Source organism: Anabrus simplex, chromosome 3 (genome assembly GCF_040414725.1).
Source record: "Anabrus simplex isolate iqAnaSimp1 chromosome 3, ASM4041472v1, whole genome shotgun sequence".
NCBI classification, from domain to species: Eukaryota; Metazoa; Arthropoda; class Insecta; order Orthoptera; family Tettigoniidae; genus Anabrus; species Anabrus simplex.
In genome coordinates this window covers 493,035,204-493,051,416 of record NC_090267.1, presented here as the reverse complement: position 1 = coordinate 493,051,416, position 16,213 = coordinate 493,035,204, and the positions used below count along the sequence as shown (strand labels likewise).

Genomic DNA, 16,213 nt, shown 5'->3' with positions numbered 1-16,213 from the left:
TCAGGCTGTAAGCCGTCATACGCACCTATAGTAATCGCCACGTAAGGCAATACCCCAGAAAGTAAATATTGCCGCCCGATGTTTTTCTTTTCTCTTTTTTGTAATGGCTGATCACTGCTGCCAACCTGCCTGGTTACATATTATAATCACCAGACATAACCATAACAAACTAACCTCAATGTAAACACCGATAATGAATGTTCCCCTACCCTAGTAAATGATAAAAGTTAAGATGAAATAAATCAAGATATTCATAATTAAGTCGATTTCTACGCTCAATGAGGAATTAAGGAAATAAACACACTTTCTCACTCAAATTAATGTTACATATATCTGTCTTTATTTTGATATACAGTAGGCCTACTATAACCATATTCTTGAAACGAGAGGTGTGTTAAACGATGCAATTTATTTAATAAGTCTTTGCAGTGTGATTTTCGAAAGTTCCAGACATCCAATGACTTCCCTTTCTTTTGCGCGAACATTTCCTTCTCTCTTCAATACCGGTAACCAGTAAGGAGAGAGATTATTGGGCATATTTTCAGCCTGCAGGCTGGTTATATCTTCAAGCTTATCAAGAAACAAATAGGAATACTAATGTGCCAAGCTCCGTGAACGGAAATTAGGTCAGCTTTCAAGTTCACTGCGAATTTGAAAATAATAATGTTATAAGTTCTACTGCCAAAGTTTCGTCCTACAAGAGTTATTTCATGTCCCGGTACATCTAGACATGAGACTGGCGTATTTGAGCACTTTCATCATTTCACACAAACTATGTTATTAAATGCATTATCCGAACTTGCCACAATTCTACTTACCTGGTATTAGCCAAATAATTTACAATCCCATAGGAAAAGAAAATATGCTTTAAATATTCTCGCAAATGTATCACTAGTGACTTTAACGGCAATGCGGTGGCAACCCGCAATTCACGCTAGAACAGTGATTGAACGTTGCCAACGTGCCAGATTAACGGTAAATGTAAGACGTCGTATCGGCAAGTAGGGTCCCTAAACTGTATGGTTACCGACACTGAAAAAGACCTGCAAAATACCCAATAGCAAGAAAAGTAACTATAAATCAATACCTTAATATTACAGAGGAGAAAGGGTAAGGTTGCACCCTTAGGGTACGTCCTTACACGGAGAGGACTATAGCTGTTGTCGTAGTCTTGAGTTTTCGATCCGAGGCTCATATTTGTCTTGAAAGTGATTGCAATTACTCTCCAACTGACTTACTAGGCCTAATGTTAGAGGAGATTTTCAGTCAGGGTCATCTCCCTTAGCCTTTAGCAGTCCCCTGCCACATCTGCAAGACAACAGTTTCCTGTTAAATTTATGTGTCATTTCCTACACAAAGTCTTCAACAAGCCCACTAAGGGTGAACTCCTCTGCCCATAGCCATTGGTTCTCCCTTAGTTTGTCAGGTTTTTCAAACAAATATGGAATGAAAATAAGTGTGAAGTAGAATAAGACAGTAGAGATGAGAAGTAACAGAGAAGGAAGAGGGAATATTGAAGTAAATGGAAGACCATCAGAAGTTGTGAAAAGCTTTAAATATTTGGAGAGTATACTTGCAGAAGATGGGAAAATAAACAAAGAAATTGGAAAGAGGGTCCAACAAGCCAATGTGTTTTACCAATGTGTTGAGAAGTATAGTCCCAGAGAAATGTAAGAAAATTCTGTACTCAATGTATTACACACCAATTTTGACATATGTTGCAGGCACGTGGACAACAACAAAACATGATGAAAGCAGAATCCAAGCAGCTGAGATGAAACTCCTTAGAGGAATAATTGGGAAGACACGAAGGAATAAAATCGAAAACATAAAAATCAGAGAGAGAATTGGATTCCCTAAACCGTAAAATATGATAGAGACCAGTAGCAGAAGCTGAAAGGGTAAGGACACCGGATGAGAATGGAAGATGACAGAGTTCGATAGGTAGTAAGTAAAACCTCGTTAATTCAGAGTCATAGGGATGCAAAAATCGGACTTCAAATTACGTGATTTCGAATTAACCGCCAACACGTACTTTGGAAATGCCAACCCTTGTGGCATCACAATATATTCTAAGACCCGTTACTGCATGCAATTAACTTTGATTCACAGTTTAAAGCTCTCAAATGCCATAGAAAAAAACTATTTCCAAAATGTATCCAACAAGGTGCATTTACAGTATTCAAATAATGCACTTTGATAACTGACCGGCAAACATAACCTCACGCAGTGAAATCAAAATAAAAGAAAACATTATTCAAAGACGAGGAGAAATCTATACTGGCTCGCCTGTGCAAGTGCTTTATTCGTTGGGTTACTGTACTGTATGCATTTTAGATGCCTTGTGCTTGCATGGAGAGTACCCAATGCCCATAAAACGTCGCGGCTTATAGAAATTTCCTACGATAAGGGGAGAAAGTCCCTCGCTTCTGTCCACATTACAACACCAATACAGTGACTATAATTGTATGATTTCTGCCATGGCACTCTAAGACCCATTAATGCATGCAATCATCTTGATTCTCAGTTTAAACTTTTCAAATGCCATAGAAAACACTATTTCAAAAATGTATCCAACAAGGTCCATACATTATTCAAATAAAGCACTTGTATAAAACAACGACAAAATATAACGTCACGCAACGAAAGGAAGAAAAACACGATTCAAAGATGAGGAAAAATTATGTTGGCTCCCCTGTGCAAATGCTTTATCTTTTGCATTTTTAGATGCCTTGTACTGGCATGGAAAGCACCCGACGCCCTTAAAACATCGTGACTTTTCGATCTTTCCTATGATGGGGAAGGAAGTCTCTTGCTTCCATGTGCACTGCATAGCAACACAGTACATTTTCTGGCTGGCAATTCTCTCCTTTAAAAGTCTGTTTGGCCTCAGCATTAAAAGAAATAAAACAAACAAACAATGCAGTTTCATCGGCATAGACAATATTGTTTGGTGCGTACGAATTGATTATAGGCTATAAGCCACGCTTTTTCGCCAACTGTCGCCATCACCAGTGTTCGCGGATTCTACCTCTCCGCACACTGCCTGCTATGTGATATTGTGGCGTTAATTACGATTCCGCTCGAACATAGCAGATATGAAGTACACTGTAGACACGCGCGAAGTAGGTGAAAGTGCACAAAGTTACCCCTGCATGTTCCGGAAGACTCGTTCTTTCATGACGCGGAGAAATTTTGAATTTAAATTGCTCTGTAAAATACTATTTCTTTTTTCAATATGTAAAGGAAGCTTCGAATTAAAAGTCTGAATTTCGGTAACGGGACCGACATTGTTCTTCGAATGATAAATTATTCGTATTTCGCATTAAACGATTTAAATAACATGTAAAACCGTACCTCATGTTTCCGGGAACGAGACCTGCTTCGAATTAGGCGAGATTTTGAATTAACCGATTTTGAATTAACGAGGTTCTACTGTATTTACAGAGAAAATAATAGGAGGAAGATAACGGGGAAGGCCCAGAAAGAGGTGGATGGATACAATGAAGGAGAGTACAGAGAAGAGAAGAGTAGAAGTACGGGAAATATTGGAGGAAGGGAGAGATGGAAAACTGTGGAGGTCCTTGATTCACAACCCAATCCAAAAGACTGGAAAAGGGAAACAAAGGAGAAGAAGAAGAAGTAAACAACAAAACATTTCAAGAAAAATGAATTCTAAATGATAGAAAAATTAAGAGAGTGAAGAAGTTTAAATACCTACAGAGCTGTGTCATTTCTTGTTGGGACCAATCGCTCAAAATCAAATGTCGAACAGAACAGGCACGAAATGCCTTTGTCAAGAATAGTTCTATTCTGAAAACTTACCATCTGAACTTTCAGACTAAACTTCTACTGGTGAAATGCTATGTCTTCAGTCTTGCTATATGGTGCAGAAACACAGACACTGACTGCAACCAGTAAAAAAAAATTAGAAGTGTTTGAGATGTGGGTCTACAGATGCATATTAACCCAATGAGTGCTACGCCTGCCTATAGACGGGCTGACGCGGCCGGTCCACTAGTGCTACGCCCGTCTATAGACGGTGCGCGAGAATTTTAATTTTTTTGAGTTCCCCGGTTCACTTTCGAGTGCGAATTTGATCACTGACATGTTCTGCCGTCTGTTGGGCATTATGTAGAACTAACTGATCAGAGATTATAGCTTCGGGAAGTAACTTACAGAGCTCTTGGTAGACATATGTGGAGTTCATCTGTGATGTAAACAAACATGGCGGAACAACAACCATTTGCTCTTGCAGCGATGTTATTTCGGATCACAGAATCTTTCAGTTATTAACCACAGCGGATAGTGATGATGGAGATAATCATTTTAAGGAATTGTTAAGCGATTTTGAAAGTGAGAGTCATAGAGAGAGTGCTGAAAATATTGTATGTGAGAGAGAAACTGAGCCTCCTTCTAAACTAAAGAAGAAAAACACGGTGTGTACAAAAGCTATTTTATCGCTACTTTGTGGTGGACGGATTACTTTTCTTCACCAGAGTTTCAGGTAACTGTGACAGGCTCTGAGGGCCAACAAACTTGCATCACAACCAACCAGTAGAAAATATTTAACTATCACCACATTCCAGGTTTGGAAAGTATTTTAAAATATCAACTTATATACTTCTAAGCAGTTACATGTATTAGTTGCCTACAGATTTTAGGAAATAATATTATTTTGGGCTCCTTACTTTGTATAAAGGTAATGCACCCAAGGGCTCATAAGTGTAATTTTGTTTTCTCTCAAAATAATATGGAAGATAAATGTAGGATTTTACATTTGCATTTAGATTTATAAACAACCAACATTTATAAACATTTTAAGCTAATCACCCCACTGATAAGTTAAAAATTGAGGCTTCTACAATTATTTCTACATACGAATGAAAAAACTCAGCATTGAGGTACCAAACAGTCAAATGGTAACTCAGCACTTAAAAGATTAAGAATCTTCTGGACAGACCACGTAACAAATCACGAAGTATTGCAGAGACTCAGGAAGGAAGTAGAAATGGTTAAAACTGTGAAGAAAAAGTGAATATCTGGGGCACATAGTGAGACATTCTGAGAGGTTTGGACTCCTTGAGTTAACACTTAAAATGGAAAACAGCTGACAGTCATAGGCATGGAAGACCTTCGATGACCTGACTAAAAGATTTGGAGATTTGGTTCAATACTTCATTGACAGAACTACTTCAAACTACAGTCAACAAAAGTAAAATTGCCATATGGACACACAACATCGGGTAATGGATCGGCACTCTAAGAAAGAAGAAAATATTGGTTTTATGTGCCACACCTACGTGATGTGGACCTTAATTCCCACACGGAACCTGAATATTTGTCCTGAATGAGTGAATGCATAACTGCAATACATACATACATACATCATTATCATTATAGACCATTATGCCTTTCAGCATTCAGTCTGCAAGCCTCTGTGAATTTACTAAACGCCGCCACAATCCTCTATTTGCACTACTGCTGTAGCCTCATTTAGTTCTCTACCTCTTATCTTTAAATCATTAGAAACTGAGTCTAACCATTGTCGTCTTGGTCTCCCTCTACTTCTTCTACCCTCCATAACAGAGTCCATTATTCTCCTAGGTAACTTATCCTCCTCCATTCGCCTCACATGACCCCACCATCAAAGCCGGTTTATGCGTACAACTTTATGCATCGAGTTCATTCCTAAATTAGCCTCTATCTCCTCATTCCAAGTACCCTCCTGCCATTGTTCCCACCTGTTTGTACCAACAATCATTCTTGCTACTTTCATGTCTGTTACTTCTAACTTATGAATAAGATATCCTGAGTCCACCCAGCTTTTGCTCCTGTAAAGCAAAGTTAGTCTGAAAACAGACCAATGTAAAATTAGTTTCTTCTGGAAGCTGACTTCCTTCTTACAGAATACTGCTGATCGCAACTGCGAGCTAAATGCATTAGCTTTACTACACCTTGATTCAATCTCACTATATTACCATCCTGGGAGAACACACAACCTAAATACTTAAAATTATCTACCTGTTCTAGCTTTGTATTACCAATCTAACATTCAATTCTGTTGAATTTCTTACATCAATTTAGTCTTCAAAAGGCTAATTTTCATACTATATTAATTGCACCTATTTTCAAGTTCTAAGATATTAGACTGCAGGCTTTCGGCACAATCTGCCATTAAGACCGTTGTCAGCATAGGCCAGACTGCTTACGACATTTCCACTTAACTGAATCCCTCACTGCCATTTTACTCGTATAACTTTAAGCAGATGATCCATGTAAACTAAGAACAGGAAAGGTGAATGATTACAGCCTTGTCTAACCCCTGTAAGTACCCTGAACCAAGAACTCATTCTACCATCAATTCTCACTGAAACCCAATTGTCAACATAAATGCCTTTGATTGATTTTAATAATCTAACTTTAATTCCATAGCCCCCAGTATAGCGAACATCTTTTCCCTCGGTACCCTGCCATATGCTTTCTCTAGATCTACGAAACATAAACACAACTGCCTATTCCTCTTGTAGCATTTTTCAATTACCTGCCGCATACTGAAAATCTGATCCTGACAGCACCTCTGTGGTCTGAAACCACACTGCTTTTCATCCAACTTCCTCTCAACTACTGATCGCATCCTCCCTTCCAAGATGCCAGTGAATACTTTGCCTGGTATACTAATAAATGAGATATCTCAATAATTGTTGCAATCCTTCCTGTTCCCTTGCTTATACATAGGTACAATGACTGCTTTTGTCCAATCTGAAGGTAACTTACCAACACTCCATGCTAATCTTACTACTCTATGAAGCCATTTCATCCCTGCCTTCCCACTATACTTCACCATTTCAGGTCTAATTTCATCTATTCCTGCTGCCTTATGACAATGGAGTTTATTTACTATCCTTTCCACTTCCTCAAGCGTAATTTCACCAACATCATTTTTCTCCTCCCCATGAGCTTGGCTGTTCGCAACACCACCAGGAAGATTTCCTTTTATGTTGAGATGATGTTCAAAATATTCCCTCCACCTCTCCAGTGATTCCCTGGGATCTATTATGAGTTCACCTGAATTACTCAAAACACTGTTTATTTCCTTTTTCCCTCCCTTCCTAAGTTTCTTTATTACTGTCCAGAAAGGTTTCCCTGCTGCTTGACCTAGCCTTTCTAGGTTATTACCCAAATCTTCCCACGACTTCTTTTTGGATTCAACAACTATTTGTTTCGCTTTGTTCCTTTCATCTATGTACACAATTCCCTGTCTGCCTCAGCCCTTGTTTGGAGCCATTTCTGGTAAGGGGTTTTTTTTTTTTTTTTTTTTTTTTTTTACAAGCTGCCCTCACTTCATCATTCCACCAAGATGTTCGCCTGCAATATAAGGAAATTATACATTTTCCAGTTAACTCATTCTTGGTTGCCAGCGTTTTGCCCCATTGTGCCAATTTGGGCTCATCAGTCAGTAAAACCTCCTGGATAGACCACATAACAAATCATGAAGTATTGCGGAGAATCGGGAAGGAAGTAGAAATTATTAAAACTGGGAAGAAAAGAAAAATTGAATATCTGGGGCACATAGTGAGACATTTTGAGAGTTTTATAATAAAATCATCAACTTACCTAGTGACATCCTTGTCTGTGAGATGTCTCTTATGTACCGGTTTACCGTCCTTATTCAATAAAATTAAAAAATCTGAAAATATAGAATCAGATTACTAATTATGACACAGGCTTTACACGAATTAATTGAATTTTTTTTTTTTTTTTAAACAGCACATGTCAATAAAGCTTAGTTTGGAGATATCCACCTAAAACGTACAGTGTCAGTGACAAGTGCTGTTTCTCCAACAAACTATTATTACCAGGCAGAGCTACCAGATAAAGCAATACAGTGACGTGTGTAGTTTCTGCAGAAAATGATAGATCTATACTTAAAGACTGTATTACTTTCCTTAACTCAATTGTGACAAAATCTTGACATGTCGTTTCAAAAAAAAAGAAAGATTCAATTAGAGGCAAATATAACAAAGATCTTCACATTCATCAGAAGGAGAAATCATAGGATCTCAAAACACAAAAACTAAGAACAGGTTACAATGTAAATGTCTGACAACATGAGAACAAGAATGTGGAAAAATTGAGAGGGAGAGAGAGAGAGGTTCCCCGAGAGAGCTAGAATGCATCTCCACTGTATCCCTGCAACAAAAAGGGGGATCAGGTGCTCTTGGCTTTGGAGCATGGGTTGAACCTCACTTATATGTTATTCACTTTTAGGTTTTCTACAGTTACACACCAAATATTTTAGGCATCAAACTTTGTCCATTACTATTTAGCCCAATTACAGTAACCTCGTTAATTCAAAGTCGGGACCCAAAAACCAGACTTCGAATTAACCGCCAACTCGTAATTCAGAAATGCCAACCCTTGCCACGTCACAAAATATTCTAAGATCCGTTACCGAAGACAATTAACTTTGATTCACAGTTTAAACATTTCAAATGTCATGGAAAATATCTATTTCCTAAATGTATCCAACAAGGTGCATTTACAGTATTCAAATAATGCACTTGGATAACTCACTGAAAAACATAACCTCTCGCAATGAAAAAAAAAAAAAAAAATGTGATTGACTTTCATTTGAGTAAACTTATGATGACTAGAATATATAGTTTTTCCTTGGGCACTTTTAAGAAAACTGGGTGTTAAATTTTTTTAAAGGCATTCCTTCAAAAACACTATATCTTTTATCACTTTAGCTATTTTCATCTTTAAGTTGAGGTAGGTGTTAGCTTAGCAATTTTCATCTTTAAGTTAAGGTAGGTGTTAGCTTCTTTGCTTGCCTGGTTGGCATTTGGATTACATAAAATCAACTTCATGGTCCGTACTGCACTTTAACAGATTCACAACTAAGTATTTTTTATTTTCCACCTTGTCGATACATTAGCTGCTTAAGGCAACTTATTGGATAAAAGTGGTACATGTTTCATATATTATTAACATCTTCAGCCACATAACACTGTTTAGATGAAAAATTCATATATTGACAAAGTATCAATGCTTTGAGAGATAGTGTCCTTAAAAATAGCACAAGAAGATTAAATGACATTAAAAACAAAATACTCATGAGAAAATATATAAATTATTTTTACAATTGAAAGTGCTTGTTAAGGAAACACCTGATGAATATTTTTTTCTTAAAAAGTTCATGTTAAAAAAATTAAGCCAATTTATAAATTTAAAATTATACATTTTTTTAGTAATTGTCAAAATGAAGAAATCTAGGTTTCATAATGTGGTTCTTATTACTATTGGAGATGATGATATCACTAATTCCTAGTTGTCAATTCTTTTTAAATCTGCTTTCCTCTGGAACAGTATCTCTTTTCTTTTTTAAATTTGCTTGTTGTTGCCTTCTGCTTCAAAGGGGGAGGAACATGTCTTAGGGCTATCTGGAGGTGGAGAGATTCCAATTCTTTTTTCGTAATATACCAGAATTCGATCATATAACTGGTTCTTATACTCTATAGCCTCATTAAGGTTATCATTTTTCTTTACAAGTTGGTCTAGATGAATGTACAGTACTTCATATGTGTTCATTAAGCTGCCCTTTTTTTTAATTTTTTATGATGGTGAGGTCTTGTTCTATGTTGGTAAATTTATGACCCGTGGTAGTCGTGTGTTCCCATAGCTGAGAATCTTCTATGTTTTTCAGCATTCACATGTTCTAAATATCTTACTTTAAATTGCGGCCGGATTGTCCTATGTATGTATTCTTGCACACAAAGCATGTAAGTTTATATATTCCCGAATCAAAAAATGTATATTTTTCAGAGAGATTTAATGTATCATGGTTGAAAATACTCTGTTTCATGTTGTTATTGGTGGAATTGCAATTTTAACATTTTTTCTCTTAAATAAATTTGTTATTACATGTATGTTTGGATTATTATATGTGAATTTGATGTATTTATCAATTGCTCATTTAGATTGTCGCTTCTCTGAAAATTTATTAATTATTTTATCCATCATGTTCTTGTTGAAATCATTCAATAGGGATAAACAACAGTTCTTTATTCCTTTCTGATTTGGACAATGGTATACTAAACGCTCTGTTAACGTAACTATAATTTACTGTTCTTTTTTGTGCCTCAGGTTGTAACGAGTTGTTCCTGATAGTGGTCGGTGTGAAAGTGGATTTTTTATGTATTTTGAAAGAAAATCCTTTTTCTTCTCTCGTTGTGACTACGTCTAAAAAATTCAGTGATCTTCTTGTTCTAAAGTGAATTTTATATTGGAATCCGAATTATTCAATATATTTAAAATAATTTACTATCGTTGAGCCTGTTATCTATTATAGCATAAACATCGTCCACATATCATATCCAAAAATCCAATCCCTCTAGCTGATTAATAATCTTTGTGTGTTCCAAATAGTCTAAGTATATGTTAGCCAATATTCCTGATGCTAGGGCACCCTGTGAGAGTCCTTTATGCCGGTAAATTTTATTATTAAATGTAAAATAATTTTGATTTAACACAAATTCTAAAACATTAATAAAATCTTCAATTTCTGGTATGCTTATTAATTTGTTCTTCATTAAATTCTTCTCAATGATTCTGATAGTGTCTTCTATTGGAATGTTTGTATACATGTTGGTTATGTCAAACGAAAATGTCGTATGAGATGATCTGAGTTTAAAATATTTAGCTAGATTGCAAAAATCCACTGAGTTTCTGATATGTGTTTTACAATGAAATAGATATTTACTTGATAAGAAATTATGTATAAACCTAGAAGTTTTATAAATGGGGCTATTTTTGAAATTTATGATAGGTCTAATCGGTTCTCCCTGTTTATGTAATTTCAGCAGTGCTCTCGCAGTTGAGATTCTAGGGTTCATATTTATTAATGTTTGCACATCATGTTCATTAAACAAGAAAGACGTACTTTTTAATAGCCATTTAAGGTCCCTCTGAATACGTGTACCAAACAAATTGTTATTAAAAGTTTCTGTTTTTTCAATATAAACATTTCTATCTAGTTACTCCTTTATCTGTTTTTGTTATTTTGTTTGAATTTTGCTTTAAGTTATTTACTGCCTTACTAGCACCTCGAAGTGATTGTAAACCTTTTACTAAAATAGGAATTTTCTTTTTAGCTTCATACCTTATGTCATTCTGTAAATCTACGGGTAGTTTCTGTACTGCTGTTTCATTTTCTGCTATTGTGGTAATTAAATCATTACTTTTGTTTGAACTTGGCCAATTGAAATTAGGGCCTTGACTTAAAATAGACATTTCTTCTTCATTAAATTCAATCTTAGATAAGTTTCTAACTGGAGGTGGATAAACACTATCAAGTGAAAGATTAGGAACTAACCTTCTTTCTTCTCTATTAGATGCTAAATTTTTCAACTTTAATAATTTATTATCCAAAGTTTCTTGTTTTATTTTAAGTATGTTCTCCATTTTCTCACTGATATGTTTCTGGAAAGAATCCCATTCCAGAGGAAGCAAGTTCAGTAGTGCTGAGAGATGTGTGAAATACATTTTCTCATTCAGATATTTCTTCCTCTTATACATAAATTTAATTTCTCTTTTTAACCATATTTTATTGACTTTCATTTGAGTAAACTTATGATGATTAGAATATATAGTTTTTCTTTGGGAACTTTTAAGAAAACTGGGTGTTAAATTATTTTTAAGGCATTCCTTCAAAAACACTATATCTTTTGTCACTTTAGCTATTTTCATCTTTAAGTTGAGGTAGGTGTTAGCTTAGCTATTTTCATCTTTAAGTTAAGGTAGGTGTTAGCTTCTTTGCTTGCCTGGTTGGCATTTGGATTACATAAAATCAACTTCATGGTCCATATCACACTTTAACAGATTCACAACTAAGTATTTTTTATTTTCCACCTTGTCGATACATCAGCTGCTTAAGGCAACTTATTGGTTAAAAGTGGTACATGTTTCATATATTATTAACATCTTCAGCCACATAACACTGTTTAGATGAAAAATTCATATATTGACAAAGTATCAATGTTTTGAGAGAAAGTATTTGAAAATACCTGAAAAAGATTATGAAAAAAGAATTGGAATCTCTCCACCTCCAGATAGCCCTAAGACGTGTTTCTCCCCCTTTGAAGCAGAAGGTAAAACAAGGAAGTTAATGGCACACCAATATCCCCTATTCCTCCTCCTCCTCAAGTAAGCGAACAAGAAAAAACACATCACTACTACACAAGACACAAGACCATAAAAAAGACAAGAGATACTGTTCCAGAGGAAAGCAGATTTAAAAAGAATTGACAACTAGGAATTAGTGATATTATCATCTCCAATAGTAATAAGAGCCACATTATGAAACCTAGATTTCTTCATTTCGACAATTACTAAAACATTTTTAATTTATAAGTTGGCTTTCTTTTTAACATGAACTTTTTAAGAAAAGAATATTCATCAGGACATATTCTCCATGGACTATTGTATAAGTGTTTCCTTGACAACTTCTTTCAATTGTAAAAAGAATTTATATATTTTCTCATGAGTATTTTGTTTTTAATGTTGTCATTTAATCTTCTTATGCTATTTTTACTTAGCTGTTTTACTTACTTAGTTATGAATCTGTTAAAGTGCGATACTTACCATGAAGATTATATGGAATTCAATGAGCTCGGACTTTTTGGAGATAACCTTTTTGACACTACCTGCGGACAAAACGGTTGCCACTGACAATGCATCAAGCAAGGCGACTGTAGATGCCGACGCTCCGTGTATTTATAGAACCCATTATTGCTGGGCATGTGTATGTAACCGACTAGTATATGAAAGTGTGGAAAAATCAAAGAAGCAAAGAAACATTTATGAATTTTTAAAATCAGTGTAAAGCACCGGTACTCTGCCTGTAAGCAAGAACTGTAAGTACAGTACTGTACTTTAATTACTGTAGTGTGTGTTTGTTTCATTTCTTCCTTTCTTATACAGTAGTTAAGAGCCGTCGGCAGCGGCTGCTACTCGTTTCCAAGAATAAGCTTTTCTCCTGCAATTCTTCTTAAAGTCCGTCGGTTCTTTGGAGATGTCGCTGATGACTGATCAAGCCAATCTTCGCATGAAGCATGCGGCCACAATTGGATCTGACATTAGTTTCTGCTTTTCATGGGTTTCAATTTCTTGTCTGTGACATGCCCACTAAAAAATTTAGGCATCTTCTGCAGTAGTTTTGCGCCAAAGAACACAATTTTGTGCAGTTGTTGCCCAGGTGTTAGTATTTATAGTACAGTAGAGTCTAGCTCATCCGACCTTCGCTTATCCGATATTCCGTGTTATCCGACACTGGTAGACTTAATTTGATCTTTTGGTGGAGACTGAATTCAGGCACACCTGGTGTGGAGGGTGCGACCATGGGACAAACACTGGCCTGACCAGTGGCGGTAGGACGGTTTTCTTTTCTCAAGGACAGGTGCAGTGAGTCTTCAGTCATTGTTCATTGTAGTATTGGTTGGGTGCGGATGTTATAGTTTTCATATCCTCTGCGAGTATAGCGAGTAAATGGAAGAAAGTGATTGTTTTTATGGAAGACAAGTTGAGTGCATTAAAGAGACTGGACAAAGGGGAAATTCTTCAAGATGTGGCTTCAGATTATGGTGTTGGATGTGTTGCAGTGGGAGACTGGAAAAAACAGAGGGAAGAAATTGAAAAGTGGTGCTCTACCAGAGCAGAGAAAAACAATGAAACAATGTGAGTACGAAAAAGTAAGTGAAGCACTATTTCTTTGGTTATCTCAACACCGGGAAAAGGGCTTGCCAATATCTGGCCCCATTCTGCAGTTATAGGCTGTGTATTTCCAGAAGGAGTTTAATGAAAGGGACCCTAATTTTCCCGCCAGTGCTGGGTGGCTTGATCGGTGGAAAAAAAACGGCACGGCATTAGGCAGCTTAATATCTGTGGAGAAAAGTTTCTTTTCGTAAGACATCTGGAATGTTTTCGTTCAATACTGCATGTACTGTACAACTGAATTTATAATTCAATAAATAGAGTACCGTAAAACATGTCGTTATAGTACTAGCGTATAGCCTTCCTTTTTCAGTTCATTTTCAAAGTTATTCTGTATTATCCGACATTTTCGGTGATCCGACGTAGTCCAGGTCCCGTTTAGGTCGGATAATCGAGACTCTACTGTAGTTAGAAACAAAATGTTACAGTTCCATAAAAAATTAACTTTTACATTTTCTCATTTATACATTACTAGCTGATGTACCCGTGCTTCACTATGGAATTCTACATTGTATACAGATTCTAGGCTAAGTAGTACACGTTGTGAGGAAGATTGTATTAAATTGCATAGCTCTTAACGTTACCCTAGAAACGGGACTGGGAATTCACCAAACGTCTTTTATCGTATGAAGACTGGGTTAGGGAATTTTCATTGTAATGGTACCGGTAGGTCCACTTGCCTACCATCAGTCACAATCAGGTTGGGGAATTTTTATTATAATAGCAGACACTCACTCTCCACCTGCCTTCTTACATCCTCAGAAAGACTGTCTTAGTGGTTTTCCCAGCTGAAATGAACATAGGTCATTACAATGACGTCAGTGAGAATGGCGCGATGAAAAGGCAATGCTTTCATATGAAATACTCGATCAAATGAAAAACCACACATTTTCTCACTTTTAACGAAAAGTACTATGCTACTGATCAAAGTTCCAGAGCTGGAATGACCAAGCCGCAGACAGCCATGATCCGTGAACGCTCTTCGTCTTTTTCTGGCTCGAATAGCTGGAATACTATAATGGACCAGCGTGTTACGTACCAGCAGTATCAGAAAATGTATGAACCAGAGGAATGGCATGCTATCTAACTCCCCAGCTATTTCCCGCCAATATTCAGTCAGGCTGTTATGTAATCCCATCTATCGGAATTGAGTGGCAGCATAAGAGACAAAGAACATCACAACAAACAATGTCAATGTAATGTTATTGTTGATCAATATTATGCGCTTTCGATATTGTAGACCTCCACATTCAGTTTTCTTCCGACTCTGAAATACCACTCTTATCATAGTTGGTATGCTAAAACTTAATAAAACATAAATGATCGGAAATTGTATTCTCTATAACTTTTGTTATGTAGTACTTTTCGATAGGACCAATAACATAGGTATTTAGAAATTAAATTTTAGGCTCCTTCCCCTAAACTTCAATTTCATCCAGGGTGAATAAAATTGTTTATAGCTTAGACTGTAGTTTATTATTCCCCGATTTTCATTAAATTTTGTTAACCCATTGTCTTGTGCCTCGGCATTGATATCGACTTAGCAACAAATATATAAATTCATGAATATCTATGTTATCATAGCTGGTGTGATAAAAATGTACAAGACATAAATGATAGGAAATTCAATTTTATATAACTTTAGTTATGTAGTAATTATCGATATAACCATTAAAAATATAAATATTTAAGAATTAAATTTTAGGCCTTCCCCTAAACTAACATTTCACTTAGCATGAATAAAATGATTTATAGCCTAGATTGTAGTGGCTCATCCCCCGACTTTAATAACCGATTTTCATTAAATTGTCTTGAGCGGTTTTCTCGTGATGCACATACATACATACATACATACATACATACATACATACATACATACAGACAGACAGACAGACAGACAGACAGACAGACAGACAGACAGACAGACAGACAGACAGACAGACAGACAGACAGAGACAGAAATTACGGAAAAGTAAAAAGGGCATTTCCTTGTTACTGTGGACATGACCGATACAGAAATACCATTCTTTTCAAATTCTGAGCAATGTACAGACAAAACTCTTATTTTATATACCTGTATATGTGTATATTAGCCGTCTCCTTTCGAAAACGTACAGTATAACTAAGGTTCCTCGGTATATATATTTAAAATAAGAAACAAAACAAAAAACAAAAAAGTAGCATTCATCTGAGTGAGAACTGACACTAGTTGCCCTATTTTCATAGCCACCCCAGGATTCAAAGAGGTCCAGAGCTCACATTTGGTCACAAATAAAATATCTCCACAGTGACAGCAAAGATAAAAGTTTGAGTATACCTATTTTGTAGCCATAAGGAGAATGTACATCAGCATTGACCAATTCTCTTTCTCCCAAAACATCACCTAGAACTTTCTTTACATCTCTGTGAAATGAAGATGTCTGGGCTGGTTCTGAAAAGA

General features: G+C 36.1%; 1 protein-coding gene across 3 annotated transcripts in view; it reads right to left on the bottom strand.

Moving 5' to 3' along the window:
- The window catches only part of LOC136866558 (FAST kinase domain-containing protein 1, mitochondrial), a 147,255-nt gene that overhangs the window by 5,700 nt on the left and 125,342 nt on the right, over positions 1-16,213 (bottom strand). The window contains exons 8-10 of one of the 3 annotated variants that reach the window (XM_067143638.2): positions 16,091-16,204; positions 7,618-7,690; positions 1,111-1,308 (exon numbers count right to left, since the gene is read on the bottom strand). In XM_067143638.2, the coding sequence (XP_066999739.2) occupies positions 1,263-1,308; positions 7,618-7,690; positions 16,091-16,204 (233 nt within the window). In that variant the 3' untranslated portion in view covers positions 1,111-1,262. Of the gene's footprint in view, positions 1-1,110; positions 1,309-7,617; positions 7,691-16,090; positions 16,205-16,213 lie in introns of those variants that run through there. The other 2 variants (XM_067143637.2, XM_067143639.2) reach the window with 2 other exon arrangements.